The sequence below is a fragment of the Anabrus simplex genome, chromosome 11, assembly GCF_040414725.1.
Source record: "Anabrus simplex isolate iqAnaSimp1 chromosome 11, ASM4041472v1, whole genome shotgun sequence".
Lineage (NCBI taxonomy): Eukaryota > Metazoa > Arthropoda > Insecta > Orthoptera > Tettigoniidae > Anabrus > Anabrus simplex.
In genome coordinates this window covers 87,284,347-87,306,559 of record NC_090275.1, presented here as the reverse complement: position 1 = coordinate 87,306,559, position 22,213 = coordinate 87,284,347, and the positions used below count along the sequence as shown (strand labels likewise).

At 39.4% G+C, this 22,213-nt stretch overlaps 1 protein-coding gene across 4 annotated transcripts in view; it reads right to left on the bottom strand.

Moving 5' to 3' along the window:
- LOC136883507 (fatty acid synthase) overlaps positions 1–22,213 on the bottom strand; it is an 830,097-nt gene that overhangs the window by 139,757 nt on the left and 668,127 nt on the right. For all 4 annotated transcript variants that reach the window (XM_068229677.1, XM_068229680.1, XM_068229678.1 and 1 more), the window contains one exon: positions 654–837. In XM_068229677.1, coding sequence (XP_068085778.1) covers positions 654–837 — 184 coding nt within the window. The remainder of the gene's footprint in view (positions 1–653; positions 838–22,213) is intronic.

The following is a 22,213-nucleotide window of genomic DNA, read 5'->3' as shown; positions in this document are numbered from 1 at the left end:
ACAAAAGAGACATGACAGAAATAAAACACAATTCAATATATACACATTTCAATCATTAGATGGAGCAATAATCAACTCATTTGAGACATCTTCAGTGAAAAAGTTAACGATTTTACATAATTGAAGCTAAAAAATGTGTTAAACCTAATGAAGAAGAGAATGAAAACAAACCTCACTATGATCACTTATTGTTTCCGTTTGTTTCCGTCTTATTTGTTTCATTCTTTTCATTAGGTTTTAACATATTTTTTAGCTCAATTATGTAAAAATGTTAACATTTTTCAGTGAAGTTGTCTCAAACAAGTTGATTATTGCTCCATCTAATGATGGAAATGCGACATAAAGCAAAATGATGGAGATGTGTATGTATTGAATAGGAGGACATATTAAATTTCCTTTGTACTGTATTTTTCAAAGCTAAGATTCTCGACAATCCGGTCTTTATGGGACGTATTGCAACCCTCTATGTAAATGAATATGTGTATTAGGACAAACACAAACATCTGTCCTTGAGCTAGAAAAAATGACCAGATGTGACTAAAATCTGTGGCTCAGCCAGGAATAAAACCAAGGAACCTCTGAACTATAGCACACTACACTGATCATTCAGCTCAGAAATTAAATTTTATAAATTGAACTGTGTGCCATCTTACCTGTAGGCCTGCTCTACTTCATCTTCTGAGAAACATGTCCGCGCTTTTAAAGGCTTTATAGCTCCAGATTTTAAGCCAGCCGTCATCAACTCGTGCAGTTCCACTACACATTCATCGTCAGCACCTATCTTGGTATCAAGCATCACTCCGTGATAGGACTTGTTCTTCATTAGCTGTTCCATATCTAGTGAGAATAAGGAATGATTGAGTACAGTGACAGAAAATATTCATTACTTTCATTTACCACCACCAATGACTGTAGTATAGGTGAGGCCAAAAACAACAAATACCCATTAACATGGCTTGAGGTAGAAACAGCACTAAAGAGCATGCAAAATGGGAAGTCCCCAGGCTTTGATGATCTCAGCTCAGACATGATAAAGGCAGGTGGAATACTGTACCAGGCTTGAATTGGCTATATAGTGTGGTATCAGTGATCTGGAAAAGAAACAAAATCCCAGAAGATTGGAGTAAAGAAGTCATCATCCCATTGTTCAAAAAGGGCAACCGACGGAAATGTGGAAATTACAGAGGCATTACTCTGTTGTCACACACACTGAAGCTGCTGGAAAAGATCATAGAAATGAGACTTAGGAAGATAGTGGAACCTTTGCTTGAGAAAGAACAACACGGGTTCAGGAAAGGTTGAAGTACTGTGGATCTTATCTTTGCAGTAAAAATGCTGACAGAAAAGTACTGGGAATATGGAAGAAATCTTGTGATTGCATTTGTGGACATTGAAAAGCATATGATAGCGTTCCACAAATCAAGATATGGAAATGTCTGGAAGACCTAAAGGTGCCAAAGTACTTAAATGACAAAGTCAAGATGCTATACCAGAAGTGCTACAGCTGAGTCCAGATAGGCAACAGATGATCAGAATGGTTTGAAATGAAGAGAGCTGTCCAACAAGGAAGTGCCCTATCACCACTCCTGTTCATAATAGTAATTGTAACCACTACTACAGTGGTTACACAAAAACGGTAACTGGTAATTCTGTTGTGGCTCAGTGTCTGTCCTCTATCATTAATCAGCCCGGTTCTGATGCAATGGTGCAAAACCACCCACCTGTCTTAGGGCCACCAGTATCAAGTGCTCCTTTAGGTTGCATAACCTCTACACAACAGGTTAATGCCCCGATGGTCTCTCAGATTAGTGAGAACCTTCCTCAAATGAGGTTGTCTCCGCCCGTAACGTTGCAGGCTGACGTTAGTCCTAACCTAACCTGTACCCCGTCCTTTCCACAAGGGCTCCCGAAACAAAGGTACGAGGCCTCAGTAAACCCTCTGGACTATTCTAAGCCTTCCCAAGCACACCCTAGACCTGTTTTCCCCCAGATTTTCTCCAATCTTCCTCTCCCGTTGGCCACTGTGTTTGAGGGAGTCTCTAAATTTTCAGCTAACTCCATTGATGAAGTTATTTCCTTCCTTCGCTTCCTAACTGAGTTCAAGGATCAGGCAATAGTGTATGATCTCAGTAACGACAACGTATTTAAAATTCTATACCCGCATGTCTCTGGGGCTCTTTCTGAGCATATTGTCAGGGCCATTTCCGAAAGATGGTCAGTAGATCAATTTCATGCCCATGTGCTTGAATATTTCATTCCTGCTCGTGCCTTGCCTGCATTAGTGCAGAAGCACTATTTCAGAGTACAACATCTCAATGAGTCGTTATCTGAATATGTTCAAGACATTAAGCTCCAAGCTAAGATTTTCCGGCTCCACTATTCAGAGGCCCAGATGGTTGCCAACATAATTGAAGGTCTCACCCCGAACTATAGATCATATCTGGCTCTTTCACCCCGACCAGCAACATTTGCCCAGTTGGAAGCAATTACAGTGTCTGCAGAAGGCATTCGATATGCTGACCAGTTACGCCTTGCATTAGCCCCACCTCCTATAAGCATGCCCCTTCCTCAGGCATATCCGGTGTTCTTCTTCAGGAATTTCAAGAAGGGCGTCGTCCTATTTCTTATGCTTTGCGTGCCCTGAATCCTGCTGAGCAAAAAATTATTCCATTTATGAGTTGGAAGCCTTGGCTGTTGTCTTCTCTTTAGAACGCTTCAGAATGTACCTGGAACATCTTCCTTTCAATCTGGAAACTGATAATCAGGCGTTGAGTTGGGTGCAGGCCAAGCCGCGAAGGACCGGTCGTCTAGCACGTTGGGCAGTGCGCGTCTCAGCCTTCCAATTTGAAGCCCGCCACATTCGTGGCACCGAAAACGATGTGGCTGATGGCCTCAGCAGGATGTTCTATCCAGGCAGCTCTGACCCTCAGTCAGAGCCGGCAGACCCATCTCCCGAAGAAGTATCGGCTTTTGTGAATGTAATTCTTACTGACTCTCCCTTCATTTTCAAGGATATAACCAAACATCAAGAGGACGATGCTGAGTTAAAAGCTATTATTGACAGGATTAAATCCGGTGAGCATGTTAAGCCCTACATCCTTAAGAATGGTGTCCTGTGTTGTCCTGCTCGCGGTCGCAGAGACCCCAAAATTGTAGTCCCAACTAACCTGGCCCCGGTTCTCTTCAAATATTTTCATGAATCCCCAGTGGGCGGTCATCTGGGCGTTTTCAAAACGAGAGAGAAGATTCGTAACCACTTAATTTGGAAATCCATGGATAGTGAGATCCGTACCCTTGTCAAGTTCTGTAAGATTTGTAACATCAGCAAACCCGCCCCAAATACTCGTCTAGGTCTCTTGTCTTCTGAGCAAGCTTCTCGCCCAATGAAAAGACTGTTCATTGACTATATCGGGCCCTTCCCGAGATCTCGGAATGGTCAGCATTTCATACTTGTGTGTGTTGATGCCTTTTCGCGTTTTACGTGGCTGTCCCCCACTCGGATGGCTAACGCCAACACCACCATCTCGTGCTTGAAACAGATATTCGTCTCGTTTGGACCCTCTCAATTTTTGGTAAGTGATAACGCAAGAGCCTTTACTTTTGCCCAGTTCCGGAATTTCTGTTTTGATCTATCCATTGCTCATGTAACTACTACCCCGTATTACCCGAAGCCAAATTATGCTGAGAGAGTTAATCGTAACCTGAGATCTGCCCTCATCGCTTATCACTGTACCTTAATTAAGGCCACAACCGCTTCCTTCCCATTCCTAGGCCTTCCCTATCCTTTCGTTGAGCAGTAAGGCTGTCCAAAATCTGAAATTTTGTCAAACTGTAATATTAAGATTTGAATTTCATATATAAATTTATGGTGTGATTTCTGAAGGTTCGCTGAATTGATTCACTTCTCATTTATATTCAAAGATATGAGTTTCATTGTTGTTTAATTAACACGGGATGTGAATGGGCATACAAAGACTTTTGTACTTTGAAACATATCAAGGAACCTTCTTTTAATCTTTGAATAGTGAGAGACTATGTACATACTTCAATGTGTCACTGTGCCAGTTTTATTATGCCATTGCTCTTTTACTTTGATGGTTTGTGTGAATGGACATGTAAATACTTTTAATGTACACATTTCAATGTGTCACTACACCAGTTTTAATTAATGTGTCCTTGCTCATTTGTTTGTGATTTGTTTTATGGCTGATGATGACAATTAAATGTCCAACTCGTTGACTGAATGGTCAGCATACTGGCCTTCGGTTCAGAGGGTCCCAAGTTCGATTCCCGGCCGGGTCGGGGATTTTAACATTCATTGGTTAATTTCAATGGCAAGGGGGCTGGGTGTATGTGTTGTCGTCATCATCATTTCATCCTCATCACGACACGCAGGTCACCTATGGGTGTCAAATAGAAAGACCTGCATCTGGCAAGCCGAACCCGTCCTGGGATATCCCGGCAATAAAAGCCATACGACATTTCATTTCATGACATTTAAATGTTTAAACCAGTCCCATGTTGAATAAATGTTGTTGAATAACATCTATACAACACGTAATTAGTATTGAATAGGTTGAACCTTATAAATAACTCATCTCTTTGAACTCAATTATATCGTGTGCATTTTCCTTGCATTTTGTGAAATTTTATATTTCTGTTTGTTCATGTCACATACACAGTCTAGTTCTTCATTTTCCATTTTCTTTATTATGTCGCATAATCCAGTGTTTGTTGCTTTTGCTTACTTGAGGTAAGATAAGGCCAACAATGAATTGTTAGTTGATTTCCAGAAGTGATTGGATGTGTTTGATATGTGTAATATTATCTTATAACTTTGCTGTCATTATGTGGATATTGTCTTGTAGTTATAATTTATTTTCCGTGTTGAATCATGTGAAACATTGGTCGCAGTAATGTATTTAATTGAAATTACTGATTTTTAAATGTTTTCAAATTATCTTGAATTTAATTAAATATATATAGGGTTAGTTACATAAATGTTGGCATCATATCTTGTCAACAGCTTGATAGTTTATTTCAGATTTATTTTTCTTATTGTTAAATTTTCCATAATTTTCACATTTTTCATATTTTCCTATTTTGTGTAAATTTTATATTTTCCTCTAGATTCAGTGTTCACCAAAAGTTATTCATACTTACAGAAAATATGTAATTAATTACAATTACTAAATTGTTAATGTATTAAGGAACTATCATTCATCTGAAGTTTAATGTATCCTCTACTTGCTGGGATATCCGTTAAGCAGAGCTTAAGGTCCAGCAGCCAATTTCGTTGCTTACTTAGCACCACCTGGGAGACACATGTAGGGTAATTTAAGGTTATACCTATGGACGTAAAGCAACGCTTGTATATACTTCAAAAGTTGATACACAACTGAATGATACCATGAGGATAATATCAGGCACCATCACGTCGACACCCCTAAAATGGTTACCCGTTTTATCCAACATCCATCCCCCTCATATACGAAGAAAACTGGCTCTTGTAAGAGAATGGCAGAAATGTCGCAGTAATCCTCAACTGCCCTTAAATCAGGACTGCAACCCTCAGAAACCAAAGAGATTAAAGTCCAGAAACCCATCATGGAAGTTAGGCGAGAAGCTCCTGGAAACACATTTTGATGCTGATGAGATCTGGCACGAAGAATGGACCTCTTCAAATCCTGACCACCTGGGTTTAATCCACCATCCTTGTAGAGCTCCTCCTGGTTTCAACTTACTGAGAAGGGAATGGACATCTCTAAACAGAATCAGGACAAACCATGGAAGGTGTAAATTCTGGCTTCACAAGTGGGGAAAATCTGAAGACCTATTCTGCAACTGTGATAATGTGCCTCAGACCATCCAGCACGTTTTTATGGACTGCCCAAAAAGAAGATTCAATGGATCTGTTCAAGAATTACATAGTGTCTCTACAGAAGCAGTGGACTGGCTGAAAAGTCTGGACATTAAGTTTTGAATGCTGACTTGTAAATTACATACTTATTTATATGTATTTATATAGCATCCTTGTTTTGCCATACGAAATAATAATAATAATAATAATAATAATAATAATAATAATAATAATAATAATAATAATAATAATAATAATAATAATAATCATTCAACTTCTGTAAAATTATCAACCTAAGATTATTTAAGATGAACTGCTACCTTGTAAAACCCGGGGATGGTCGTACCCTTTCATACAAACTCAACCAAGCTTGGATAGGTTCCTCAATTTGTTAAATTTTCACATTTTTAAAAATTCTTTACTTCATTATTTTTGCCAGCCAAAATATTTTCTTTAAATACTCCAATATTCATATTCTGTTGAAATCTCCATATGTACATTTTCTATTTGTGTTATCTCACTACTAGCCGAGTGGAAATGAAATTCCTAAGAATGACGGCTCACAAAAAAGGGCAACATTTCTAATCAGGTAATATATCACATGGCTTAAAAGTTAAGCAGTGAAAACTTTATTTAAGCGCAGGTAGTAACCACAACGAACTGGAAACAGACCAAGGATGAGTGACTTGACCAGATCAAGAAAGATATGGAGGAATGGGGGCTAGAGTTGCAGCATATCTCACAGGAAGTGGAGGACACTCACATACTACACCCAGGCAACTAGATGATAAAGTAAACCAGAGTGCCTTTATGCAGTAGGGTGCTTGAACATGGTCACACCTGGGGAACTACAAGAAACAGAAAAAGAAAGAAAGTAGAGAAAATCATACCAAGAATCCTCGAGCCGAAACAAATTAGTAAACTGAAGAATGAAAAGCCAAGAAGATAGAGGATATTACAACTACAAAGAAGAAAAGAACAATGTTCTATAGATACCTGAAGAGATTGGATTCTTCTTTCTTTTCTTTTCCTCTTTCGATATTGGCCAATAATAATAATAATAATAAATAATAATAATAGACCAAAACTGCCCAAAATTCAAGAAACACCTGTGAGCAAAACCCTAGGAGGTACTGTAAATGACATCCTACAGAAATATACAGGGTGTCCCACCCAACTCTGTGTACGTCCTAACCACGGGAGATGTGGATCAATGATGTTTGAATGAGGTATGAGATCATCTCCAGCCTGTGACTGTGCTGCAGTTAAGCAGACTATCAACCATATTGTCACCGAATGCATTGGAAGGGCATTCGCTGGATCCAGCCAGGCTTCTTCTGGGGCCATACAATGGCTAGAGAACTTAGATCTAACTCTTTGAACCCTTTTGCTTGCATGATTGTTTTCAATGTTATGTGTATATCTTGTAATTATGTATATAATATTTTGTTCTGTATATTTAATCTTTGTATTGTTTTGTGTACGTTACCATACGATAATAATAATAATAATAATAATAATAATAATAATAATAATAATAATAATAATAACCCAACTCTGCGACCCCAAATATCTCAAGCTATAAATCTCATTGTAAAACCGTATTGGATTTCAGAATAATAAGTTATTATATTAATAAAACCACCTTTCCAACACACAATAGTCCTTTATATTTAGGATAAAACCATTTAATTACAAGTAGGACATGTTTAGTGAGCATTATCAGCTATAGGTAACATAATCCATGGAGGGTCAGGGCCCTGATCCTGGTATATATATAACGAAAAACGTCTAATATACATTGAGAAAATACAAATTTTAACAATTTAAAAATAATCAATAAGATTATATTATGTCTATTAAAACAAATATTGATCATTAAAATTACTTAAGATGTAAGTGGAATGAATGACATGAAATTTTACCACAGTATGTAGTGATTAAATGTTCGTATAAATCAATGACCATAATAATCTTCGCTCAATTGCATTGACTGTTTATGATTAAAAACAGTTATTCACATAAGGGTGAGCTCTTGTAATGAAGTATGATGATGTTTTTTAAAATAAACATGATGAGGAATGTTAAATCACATATATTGGTTGAAAAATGAACTGCACTGATGATAAAACGTCGTCTGGATCGGTGTAAATAACCTTATGGGACTTCCTCATGTTGTGTTTCAAACATTATTATATTTTGTGTAGTAGTGATAATATTGGGCTTCAAATGGAGAACTACTGATCTCCTAGGTGAAATAATATAAATCGGGTGTATCCTGTAAAAAAGAAGAAAAAGGAAGAATAGTATGTGTGTCAGTTGCTGGAATTTAAAGGCTGTACTACTGTAAGGAAATAATAACAGAAGGCGCTTACCCGTGTGTTAATTGAGGGGAGGTTAGTCCCTTGGTTGTTTACTGAGGTTTGATGGTCACTGACTTGGTGCTACGTGTGTTGTATGAATGCGAACGTCGAGACAGGGAAGATAGCGGGAAGGGGAAGGGAGGCGGTACGTTACGCGAGTTGTCGGCCAATGGAGGGGATGCAGTGCTAGGAGGCGTTGTAGGTGTGGCTACTGTTGCTGTTGTTACTACAGGAGGATTAAAAGCATGTTTATAATGGAAAATCTTCATAAAATTTTTAGCATTGATTCCAAAGTTAGCAATTAGATTGGGGATTTGCTCAATTATGGGGCTATTAATGTCCGAGAAATCATTTAAATTACTATTTTTATTAAAGTACTGGTCCAAGGAAATGTAAGCATTTTCATACCCGGTCATTAGACTGCTTTTATTTACGTATTTGAGTATTTGCATATCTTGATCGATAGTACTGAAATTATGCCCTGTGTGCCTCATAAGAATACTCATGGGTGAATGCTTTTTGTGTTTCAAGGCATTATAATGTTCTAAATACCTTATTCTAAAGCTATGGCCAGTTTTCCCTATATAAGAAAAATTGCACTGTGTGCATCCGAGTCTATATATTCCCGAGTTTGAGAATCTGTCGGAAATTGTATTAACGGAGTTGGAATTGAAAAAAATATTACGGTTCATGTTGCGGGTCTGGTATGCAATGTTAATATTGTGCTTTTTTAATGGTTTAGTGACATTGTGAATAGCTGGGTTGGTGAAAGTAAAAATAGCGAAATTTGTTTGTTTTTCTGTTTTTTCGGGAACTAATGTACAGTGTTGCAAACTTGGCGGATTTTCCGCTAAATTTTGCGGAATTAGAAGACTGTCGGCGGAGAAATATATAATTTAGCGGACAGTGGATATTTTGGCGGAATTCTAGACTTATTATAGCGGAATTTCAAGTTTTATCCATTTTACGTTTTTTTTTTAATTTGTACTCCAGTATGTCTCCGAGCTATTTCGTATTTCTTGTCAGGAGCTAGCAGTCACATGAGGAAAACATGTTATTTGGATTTGATGTTATGAGATCATGGTATCATAAATTTGTAATGCGTGAGGAAAGGGTACTTATCTCTTAGTTGACGAATGACGACAGATAATGAAACTGTGAGAGAGTAGCATTTATATTTATGTATGAAGGAAGACCGTTAATGCCTGTTTTGTGTGTGGTCCTTGAGGTAGGGGATTCACCTAGTTTGCAACCAGCAGTAAAACGCCTATAAGTTCTAGCTCGCCGGCTCGCAGATCAGGTGAGTGCAGACATTTAGTTTTATTATTATTATTATTATTATTATTATTTTTCGTTTCAGCCGTCTATGGGCTACGATTACGCAACTTCATTGCTTTTCAAGTTCTTTCTCCATCCTCTTTCGCCAGTATTCCTTCATCCGTTGGCTTGCTCGTGCTCGTTCTTCTGCCGAGAATACTCTATTCTTCCTCGTTTTCTCATCAGTTAGGTCCTTCACCTCCGCAACTCTCTGCCTGAAGATTTTTCTGTTTGTTATATCTTCTGCCGTGATCCCACATTTTTCTAAATCTCGGTGGACTTCTTTTACCCATGGGACTTGTGTCTTCCTGTTCTCCTGGAAGGTGAGGATCCTGTTGGCGAGTCTCTCCGATCCCATCCTTTCAATATGTCCGTAGAACGTCAATCTCCTCTTTTTCATTGTGGTGGTGATGTTTTCAAATTGTTGGTATAGTTCTCGGTTTGGTCTCATGCGAAACGTAAACTTGTCTGATGATTTTATGGGTCCAAGAATCTTTCTAAGGAACCTCCTTTCTTTCTTTTCCAAATCTGAGAGTCCCTTTGTGGCTATTGTCTCAGCTGCGTATAAACATTCAGGTTTGACTATCGTGCTGTAGTGCTTGAATTTGGCCTGGTAGGAGAGTGACTTAGATTTGTAGGTGATCTGACATAATCTAAACGCAGTTTCCATCTTTCTTGCACGTTCTTGAATTGCCTCTTTCTCATTCATGTTTGGAGTCAAAATCTCTCCTAGGTATTTGAATTTTGTAGCTCTTTTGATGTCACCGTACTTCGTTCTCATTGTCCAGGTTGGGTCAGTGGTATTTATGTTCATTTTTATTGCTCATTATTTGAGATCGGATTTCTTTGTGGAATTTTAGCGGATTTTTAGTAGTATTTAGAGGATCTTGAAAATATAAGTTGGCAACACTGCTAATGTAGTTGTACTCTTTGACCTAATTTTACCTATGATTCTGGTGATCATATCAGGTTTAAAACCATTCATCATGGCTAATTCCTTGATGAAACATAGTTCTTTTTCTCGATTAGCATTAGAAAGAGGAATGTTCATGGCCCTGTGAATCAAGCTGTAAAATGTAGCCTGGTTATGGGAGTGGGGGTGCAAGGATTCGCTTTTTATTGTTATAGGAAAGGCAGATGGTTTCCTGTAAATTTGGTAAATGAACTTATCTTTATCTCTAGTCAAAATTAAGTCTAAAAAGTTTAAGGAGTTGTTGACCTCGTCCTCTTTAGTAAACTGAATACTGTGATTAAGGTTGTTAAGGAGCCTGAGTACGTTGTCACTATTATTCAATTGTTTATCTATGATCGCGAACGTATCATCCACAAATCTTAGCCAGAGATTTATGCCATTAATTTTATTAATTATTAATTTGGTTTCCATATCGTCCATAAAGATGTTAGCAAGAATGCCGGGAATTGGGTCGCCCATTGCTAAGCCTTTTTGATGATATATTTTATTTATTTATTTATTTTTTTTGCTAGGGGCTTTACGTCGCACCGACACAGATAGGTCTTATGGCGACGATGATATATTTTATTATTGAATGTGAAATAGTTATTGTTAAGTATGAATTTCAATAAATTAATAAAAATCATCTATTTCGTATCTGCTTAGATTGTTAGGTTTCATAAGATTAGATTTTACAATGTTAACTGTGTCATTTACGGGCATGTTCAAATACATGTTAGTGATATCATATGATACCATAACATGATTATCTGTTAGCTTGAATGTGTTGAATTTGTTGCAGATGTCAACAGAATTCTTTACGTAGGCTTTATTATTGAATTTATAATGCTTGTATAGGAAACGGCGCAAACATTTTGAAACGTAACATGTGGGACTATTTCTACAATTTATAATGGGGCGCATTGGTATCCCTTATTACAAGTTGTCCATTTCATGACCGTATCAATGTTTAATCAAGAAGTAAGTATAAATAACCACCTAATCGATACTTTATTAATGCCTCTTGGTATCCCTTGTTTATGTATTTTTGGTAGAGCTGTGGTTGTGGGTAACTTAGGGTTCATTATGGTAAGTTTCTGTTGTTCGTACTCTTGTAAAAGAAAAGAAGACTTGTTTAACAGGTTCTTAAGATCTCGTTGGATTTTTAATGTGGGGTCTTTTTCCACTATATTATAAGTTTCAGCAGAAAAGAAATCTTCGGTTTTGCTAATGTATTCTTCTTTATTTATTAGAACCGTTGTGGGACCTTTGTCCGCTTTTGTGACTGTGATATTGTTATTTTTGATTTTACTCTTTATTCCGGTTATCTGTTTGTTAAAGTTCGATATTGACTTGGATTTCAATTCTTTAACTAAAGAGGGGAGGTTCTTCTTTACTTTGTATTTCACGTCATTTCGATGTTCGATAGGGAGTTTTAAAATACTAGATTCAGCCTCGGCAATACTGGTAATGAGGTCATCAAACTTATTGGGGTTGGGCCAGTTAAATTTCATGCCTTTATTCAAGAGGTCCATTTCGCTACTAGTGAATGTGGTATCAGATGGATTCACAGTGGAGGGAGTATTGTTTAACTGGAGCGTATGTGAATTATTCATTCTGTGAGAGTTGATGGACTTTGTTTTTGAATCCTTGAGAAATTTTAGTTTTTTCTCCAAAACTAATTGCTTATTGCTCATTGTAGCTGACACATTCTCATTAACAAATTTAGAGTAGGAGTCCCATTCTAATGGAGGCATGCTCGAAGAAATCTCTAAATGTGCATTATAGAGGTGTACATTCAAAAATGACTTTTTCTTATAATGTAATTTAATTTCGTTTTTCAACCAAATATCGTTTATTTTCTTTTGAGTATTCAGCAAACTGGAAGAAAAAATGTTTTGCCTTTGTGAGCTTCTTAAGAATTTTGGAATTAGATTATTCTTTAAACATTCTTTTAGAAATGTGATGTCCCTAGATATTTTATTGACCTTCACCTTGAGATTAAGAAATCTATTCTTCGAGTTTAACTGGTTGGCGGTAACATTACAAGTTATAAATCTCATTGTAAAACCGTATTGGATTTCAGAATAAGAAGTTATTATATTAATAAAACCACCTTTCCAATACACAATAGTCCTTTACATTTAGGATAAAACCATTTAATTACAAGTAGAACATGTTTCGTTCAATCTTAGTGAGCATCATCAGCTACAGATAACATAATCCATGGTGGGTCAGGACCCTGATCCTGGTATACATATAACAAAAAACTTGTAATTAAATGGTTTTATCCTAAATATAAAGGACTATTGTGAACTGGAAAGGTGGTTTTATTAATATAATAACTTCTTACCCAAATGTCTCCGAAATGAAACAAAATATGAAAATTCCAATTGGCCAGGAACGTACCCATGTCAGGGGCTCACACAATGAGCAGGCAAGCACAATCCACAAAGGCAAACAAATAACACCTCCAACACAAAGTTGCGATTTTTAAAATGGAATATGTATGTTTATTCTTGCAAAATGACAACTAGAGCTACAACTAGTGATAGCACACTTGGTTCCACTTTTCTAAACACATTTACTGGTGGCCTATAGCCCTCAGAAACTTCATTGTTGTGCAGTACATATGGCATGGAAAATGCACCCACAAATCACCAGTAGCGTCTTGTCCAATGAAACCATGTCTCTTCAACAGATGTTCGAAGTGCCCTCTGTTTGTATCAATACACTTTTGGAATCTGGTAACAAGAGTGTTCCACGGATTGCAGTGTTTCTACAGATTTTGCCGCACATGCCGCAGTAATACGATGTTGCATATCCTCTACTGTCATTGGCGGTTCTTGATACACTCTATCTTTCACTGTGCCCCAGAGAAAGAGGTCTAATGGCGTCAAGTCTGGGGACCGAGGTGGCCATCGCACAGGACCTCCCCATCCTATCCACCTATTTGAAAATGTCGCATCCACAACATCTCAGGAAACTCGTGCAGAATGTGTGGGACATCTATCATGCTGGAACCACATTGATAGATGCGTTTCCAATCCCACATTCTCCATGAGGAGGGGTAGAGTGTGTTGCAGAAATGATGAATATCGCTGTCAGTTTAATGTTCCCTGATAAAAATAGGGACCTAAAATACGGTTACCAATGATACCGCACCAAACACTGACACTCCACTGTCGTTGATGAGCAACTTGGCGAATCCAGTGGGGATTTTGCTCGGACCAGTAATGCATGTTCCGCAGATTCACATGACCATGATTTGTAAATGAAGCTTCGTCTGTAAACAACGTATTACATAGGAATGCTGGATTACCTTGCAACTGCTGAAGTGCAAAATGACAGAATACAATGTGGGATTCAAAGTCCGTCCCGTACAGTTCCTGGTGCAGTGAGATATGGAACAGATGAAACCGATGCCTTTGCAAAATTCTGCGCACACTACTGCGGCTTATTCCAGAACCTCGCGCAATCTGTCGGACACTCACCTGAGGATTGTGTGCTACAGCAGCCAGAACAGCAATTTTGTTTCCAGTGCCAGTCGCTGTCTTTGTATGTTGTCGCTTTGTGGGAGCCCAGCTTCCTGTTTCCCTGATTTTCTTGCAGATGTTGGCAATGGTATGAGGCGAAGGACACCGTCGATCTGGGTAGCGTTAAGCATACAGCTGCGGTTGCATTTCTGCGACACTCACCATAAATTAAAATAATATCCAGATATTCTTCATTACTGAAGGCCAGCATATCGACTAGATGACGGCCATTGTTACACGCCACATGAAAACACGGTTTAATGTGTCAATATGGAAAGCAATATCCAAAACGTACGTGAATTACGGTACAGTACGACAGCAGACCAGATCAGGAGACACTAGTACAATGAAGCTATAACGTGCCGAGCTGATATCGGTTTGTTTAGAGCAGGCTACAGGCCAGTGCAAGCAACCCCTGCTCTGAGCACAGAAGTACATGCGTTGCATTACGCCAGAAAGGGTGGCGCCATTGCCATCCTCTAACAGCCACGTATTTCAGAACGCATGAGGTTTAGAAACGTGAAACCAAGTGTGTTATCACCAATTGCAGCTCTGGTTTTCATTTTGCTGGAACAAGCATACATGACCCATTAAAAAAGATGCAACTTAGCATTGGAAGTGCTACTTGTTCACCTTTATGGATTGTGTACACCTTCTCATTGTGTGAGTCCCTGACATGGGTACATTCCTGGCCAATTGGAATTTTCGTATTTTGTTTCATTTCAGAGATATTTGGAGTCGCAGAGTTGGGTGGGACACCCTGTATAGAAACATCTAGTTGCATAGAGGAAACAAATACCCTCATTTATTGCGCAGCAATAACTGTGGTTAGGCTGAACCACCAAAATCTAATACCCCTTTCCAGAAGCTCTTGTAAGAATGCAGATTCAGAATACATTCCACCATGGCAACATCAATTACAAAGTGATATCCAAGAGCTAAGAAAAACCATAGGTCAACTTTCTGCGTACCTCTGTAACAAAACTTGTGTTCAGGGAAGCCAACACCCACACAAAGGAACATGAGCACAGAGAAAAGGTCAAAGAATTAAATGACATCCAAAAACAGAAGTTGTGTGCAAAAGCAGCAAGGCTCAGGAGATACAAAGAGTACCGAGCTAGGAAATTGCAAAACAACCTTTTCTCCAAGAATGAGGGCCAATTCTACAGAATGCTCAAGCAAAACCAGCAAACTATGGCAGAAGAACCTTCAAGTATGCAGGACACGGAAGGAAGGGTGCCCATGCCCGGGGGCAAGAGAGGGACACGCCCCCCCCCCCCCCCAGCTCTCAAGGAAAGGAAACAATCTAATATAGTCAGATGTTTTGCTTTCAAGAAAATGATTTAAAAGTTGGTATTATGTAGAAGTGGTAGGGGATACCGTGGGTGGTATTCTACCATGGAATACAAGTCACCATTCATCTTCCAAAATATTAAAAATACTACATACCCCTAGGTCTAGGCCCCCCCCCCCCCCCTACAAACTATCCGATGGGCGCCCTTGCACGGAAGGCTTTTAGAAACATATTTGGTGTACCAACAGAGTCCACATTACAAAGAAAACATGGATTAAGGATGAGCAAAACAACAATGCTTATGCAGAAATGAGTTTTGATACCATAGAAAAAAGCCATGTGAGAAATGCTGCCAGGAGAACTCAAAGTTGGAAAGCACCAGGTGCAGACAAAATACAAAATTTTTGGTACAAACATTTCACTTGCATGCACAATAAAATAGCCCAACAATTCACTTACCTCGTGCATCATCCTCAAGAGTGTCCTGAACTTCTTATGTCAGGAATTACATACCTCCTACCTAAGGAAGGTGGAAATGCTAAAGATCCATCAACTTACAGGCCAATCACTTGTCTACAAACGATCTATGAACTATTTACATCCATGCTTACAGAAGAAATGTATAAACATATCAGCAATCATAACATTCTGACTGAGGAGTAGAAAGGATGCACAAAGTCACTACTAGGGTGCAAAGAACAGATAATCAACTCCATTGTAACATAACAGGCAATACACTCACAAAGGAACCTGTACACAGTGTATATAGATTATCAGAAAGCATTTGACTCAGTTCACCACTCATGGTTAAAAGAAGTACTTCATTTGTACAAGATCAGTCCTGCCATAATTCATTTTCTTAAGGTTACCATGAACAATTGGAAGACAGTGCTCTGCATTAAGACAGAAAATAAATGTATCATATCTGACACAATTAAAATTGAACGTGATATATTTCAAGGAGATTTGTTAAGTCCTCTGTGGTTTTGCCTTGCAATTAATTCCCTATCCAATCTTCTAAAAGCTACTGGTTTTGGAATTGATATTAAATATAACAATAGGAAAAACAGAATATCCCATTTATTTTATATGGACGATCTGAAAGTGTATGCCCACAATGAAACACAAATAAACGGCCTGCTGAATATAATAGACTCCTACTCATCTGACATGGGAATGACGTTGGGAGTTACGAAGTGTAAGCTGCTAACAATTGAACGTGGTCGGTACGCAAACTCCCAACCATATTAGCTTCATACCAGATCTTTAATTGAGGGAATGACATGAACACAGACCTGCAAGTACCTTGGATTTGCTCAGAATACAACTCTGGAGCAAAAGAAAATCAAACAGGAACTCATTGACAAATATACATTGAGGTTGCATCAGATTTTGCATAGCTACCTAAATGCCAAGAACAAAATAAAAGCAATAAACATGTACGCTATTCCCACTCTTGTTTATTCATTCGGAATTCTGAAATGGTCTGCTACAGAAATAGACAATATGCATAGAAAAATGAGAACTTTGCTCACCACCTATAGATTACATCACTCAAATTTGATAAGGTACCTACAAAGATACTTCCATAAAAAGCAAGAAAACATCCATCTCAATAAACTGTAGTACTTGCTGACAAGTACACTGTACTGTATTCATATAATGCCTCTGACCCTCATACAAATCAGCAGCATACAAATCACCAAGTATCTCTGCAGGAGAATGAAAGTACCTGGGGAGAGAAGACCCTCCATGGAAAATACTACAGCAATCTAAACCAACAGAGCATATCAATCAATCAATCAATCAATCAATCAATCAATCAATCAATCAATCAATCAATCAATCAATCAATCAATCAATCAATCAATCAATCAATCCTAATCTGCATTTAGGGCAGTCGCCCATGTGGCAGATTCCCTATCTGTTTCTTTCCTAGCCTCTTCCTAAATGATTTCAAAGAAATTGTAAATTTATTGAACATCTCCCTTGGTAAGTTATTCCAATCCCTAACTCCCCTTCCTATATATGAATATTTGCCCCAGTTTGTCCGCTTGAATTCCAACTTTATCTTCATATTGTGATCTTTCCTACTTTTATAAACGCCACTCAAACTTATTCGTCTACTAATGTCATTCCACGCCATCTCTCCGCTGACAGCTCGTAACATACCACTTAGTCGACCAGCTCTTCTTCCTTCTCTCAATTCTTCCCAACCCAAACTTTGCAACATTTTTGTAACGCTACTCTTTTTTGGAAATCACCCGGAACAAATCGAGCTGCTTTCCTTTGGATTTTTTCCAGTTCTTGAATCAGGTAATCCTGGTGAGGGTCCCATACACTGGAACCATACTCTAGTTGGGGTCTTACCAGAGACTTATATGCCCTCTCCTTTACATCCTTACTACAACCCCTAAACACCCTCATAACCATGTGCAGAGATCTGTACCCTTTATTTACAATCAAATTTATGTGATTACCCCAATGAAGATCTTCCCTTATATTAACACCTAGATACTTACAATGATCCCTAAAAGGAACTTTCAACCCATCAATGCAGTAATTAAAACTGAGAGGACTTCTCCTATTTGTGAATCTCACAACCTGACTTTTAACCCCGTTTATCAACATACCATTGCCTGCTGTCCATCTCACAATATTTTCGAGGTCACGTTGCAGTTGCTCACAATCTTGTAAATTATTTATTACTCCATAGAGAATAACATCATCCGCAAAAAGCCTTACCTCCGATTCCACTCCTTTACTCATATCATTTATATATATAAGAAAACATAAAGGACCGATAATACTGCCTTGAGGAATTCCCCTCTTAATTATTACAGGGTCAGATAAAGCTTTGCCTACTCTCTGAGATCTATTTTCTAGAAATATAGCAATCCATTCAGTCACTCTTTTGTCTAGTCCAACTGCACTCATTTTTGCCAGTAGTCTCCCATGATCCACCCTATCAAATGCTTTAGACAGGTCAATCGCGATACAGTCCATTTGACCTCCAGAATCCAAGATATCTGCTATATCTTGCTGGAACACATGGTGCTGCAGAATCAGGTATTTTTGTTTTTGCGATCCCAGAGATAGGCTGGTTGAGAAGTTTTAAGAATATTATGCTAAAAGCAAAGAGTATGAAGTGTGCGTCATTCTTGCAGGCGAAGCCACCTGAGCCATGTGTAAGACGATGTGACATGGTCAGCGTAATGAAGTCCACAGATAAATCTTACACAAGCATTCTGAGCACACTGTAATTTCCTTCCCCAGTCTACTCCTAGGTTGTTGTAAACTACACTTAAAATGGAAATTGCAACACCATGAAGGCATTGGTCGTGTGTGTTGATTTTCAAGATATGGAACGATGCCATGTAGGTATGTAAATGATCAAAGTTTCAGACCCATTGAATTGTTGCTACAGGTCTCCCCACGTGATTGGTTGCGGAGGAATCAACTCCAGTATATGGACTCTGGTGTAGCGTAGTTGACTTGCAGTCTGTGCAGTGAAGTGTTCCCCGTCAAACATGCCTCGACGACAGAGAAGAGCACGCTATCAATAACTGTCGCCGTTTGAGAGGGCTTGGATGATTGGGCTGTGTGAGGCTGGATTATCGCTAAGGACTGTCGCTGCACGTGTTGGCCGACAGGCATCTACGGTACAACGTGTATGGCAGCAGTGGTCAAGTGAAGGTACCCACACTCGTAGACCTGGCACAGGCCCAGCACGACAGACTACTGTGAGAGAGGATCGACAACATCATTCGGATGGCCCGGATGGAACCCCATGCAACAGCAGCGCAAATTCAAGCAGCTGTGGCACCCCATGTTACACAACAAACAGTTGGTAATCGCCTGCGTTCAGCTGGCTTACGAGCCCGTGTCCCTGCAGAAGGTGTTCCACTGACCCCACAACAACAACGTATAAGGCTGGCCTGGTGTCGAGAAAGATCGACGTGGGTCGACGAATGGCATAGGGTAGTCTTTAATGATGAATCACACTTCTGTCTTGCCCGCAGTGATCGCCGGAATCATGTGCGCCGACGTACCGGGGAGAGGGGCCGCCCAGATCTTACTGTCGAGAGGCACACCGGGCCAACATCAAGCATTATGGTCTGGGGAGCTATTGGCTTTAATGTGAAATCACAATTAGTGCTTGTTGAGGGCACTATGACTGCTCGACAGTAAGTTGATAGGGTTCTCAATCCAGTGGTTGTCCCTATGATGGCGAACATTGCTAATGGGATGTTTCAGCAGGACAATGCCCAGGTTCACACTGCACGCATCTCCAGAGAAGCTCTCCATGACATCACAACCTTAGAATGGCCCACCAGATCCCCAGACCTCAGTCCTATTGAGCATGTGTGGGACATGATGGGTCGACAACTGGCCAACCGTCCTCAGCCACCCACAACTCTGGAACAACTGACCCGTGCAGTGCAGCAAGCATGGGCCACAATTCCTCAGGAAGCGATCCAGGGCCTTATTGACTCCATGCCTCAACGAATTCATCAATGCATTGCAACTCATGGTGGGCACATCCTGTATCGATTGTTGTCCAAACTTGTGGTCAGAGGGACCTGAAAGTGTAATCATCGAATCACAACCAAACACTCGTCCTGCATGCTCAATTGCAGCAATATAGCACCACTCCTTCTGGGTGTTGCAATTTCCATTTTCTTCAGTATATATCGCAATAATCAAAATGAGGTAATGTGAGTGATTCCACAAGACTTTTCTTTAGTTTAAAAGGGAAAGTGAATTTGAATTTGCTGAGACAGTGTAGTGTTCCGTATATTTTTCTACACACAGATATAGTTTGGGCAGACCAGGACAGATGTTCGTCAAATATTATACCAAGATTTCTTACATTTTGGCTATACTGTATGGGAGTACCACTTATGGACAACTGTGGTAACGCTGTTCAATTGAGTTTGCAATGTAATTTAAGGTAACCAATAATTATTTCCTAGGATTTTGATGGGTTTAATTTTAATCTGTGATTTTTGGCCCACATATCTATGGTCATCAAGTCTTCATTCAGGTGAAGTGTTTCGGAGTGTAGGTTTTCAGATTTGCTGTGTGTATATATCTGTAAGTCATCTGCGTATAAGTGGTATTTACAGTGTTTTAATTCGGAAGCTATGCCATTTATATACACAGAGAAAAATAGGGGGCCCAGTACAGATCCTTGCTGTATTCCTACGTCTACCGTACGCCAATTTGAATATTCATTGTTGTTATTAGGTACACACTGCCGGCGGCTGGTGAGATAGGAACTGGTCCACTAGAGTGCACTTGCGGAGAAATTTAAACTATTTAATTTGGATATAAGTATATCTCTGTCAACAGTGTCGAAAGTCATACTAAAGTCCAATAACGCTACAACTGTCAGTTGTTTGTTGTCCACAGCTTGCCTTATGTCATCCGTCACATGTGTTAATGCACTACAAGTTCTGTGTCTCGGTCTAAAGCCGGACTGGTGGATGTCGAGAAGATTGTGTTGAATAAGATAGTTGGTAATCTACTTGTGAACTATGAATTCTAAAGCTTTGGACAATATGCATAAGATGCTAATTGGCCGATAGTCACCGATGTCCTTTGCCAGTCATATTTTTGGAAGCGGGCAAACTACGGCCATTTTCCATATTTCTGGATAAGTCCCCTGTTGCAGTGAATAATTAAAGACATTCACCAATGGATAAATGATGTGGTGGAGAATTTCCATGAGCATTTCAGCCTATATTATCTACGCCCCTAGCCTTGGTCTTGATGCGTTTTATTGAGTCAATCACTTCTTGTGGTGTGACGTGACTGAAATAAAATTTATCTCTGTGTGGTGATGGCATATTATCATACGTATTGTTTTCTCTTTCACGACCGGATTAATTCCCATTGGCGAGATGGAATGATCGTTTAATTTATCTACGTTAACTTTTAATTCTATGTCAGATTTCTGGTTATTGATGCCAAAATATTTCATAGATTTCCACATCGTCGCAGGACATACGTCAGGTCTAATCAAGTTATGGGCGTAACGTAATCTAGCGCTTCAAATTTTAGAGGTCAGGGATGGTACCGGGAACACGAAGGTGCCTCAAGACCTGACAGATAAGCAACCCTAGTCAAGTAGGGGAGGGTTAGGTCAGATAGTGAGTAGAATAGGCCAACCCCGCCCAGCTATCATCTTAAGGATTAGCAAAAATAATTTTTCAGCCATACTCGACAGCCAGGCAAGTCATTCGTCAACGGGACTGTTGCCAGATTACTGCCGCCTAAGAAGCCTCACCATCTCGGAACGGTAGTGGGAGCAGCAGACGGGGTAACCTATTCCATCCAAGGGCAGACTAACCTAACCGCTAAATGCATGAACATGCCTATTGTAATTGATGTTGCAGTGATTCAGAGCCTGATACCTGACATCATGTTAGGTCATGACTTTCTGGTGGAATACAAGGTGATCCTAGACTATGCGGCTCACGAAGTATTTTTGGGAAAAGACAGACGTCTGAGGGTCGCCTGGCATGATGGAAATCTCTGCACTCGCAAGGATACGGAAGTAGACGTAAACCTGGGAGATATCCAGTTAACACATCTTCGACCGAGTGAAAAAGAGAAGCCGAGACGCGCCTTAAAGGACTTTCCGGAAGTTATCACCAATAAAATAGGACGGACTAGCACCGTAACCCACACCATTCAATGCAGTGCTTCCTCACCCATCAAGCAACGTCCATATCCAATCAACCCGGATAAACACAACTTCATCATCCAGAAGATTCAAGAGATGGAAGGGCAAGGTCTCATCATACCCTCTACAACCTGTTCGGCTTCATCTATCGTCCTATAGAAGAAGATGAAGAAGAAGAAGACTACTGGGGAGTATTGACT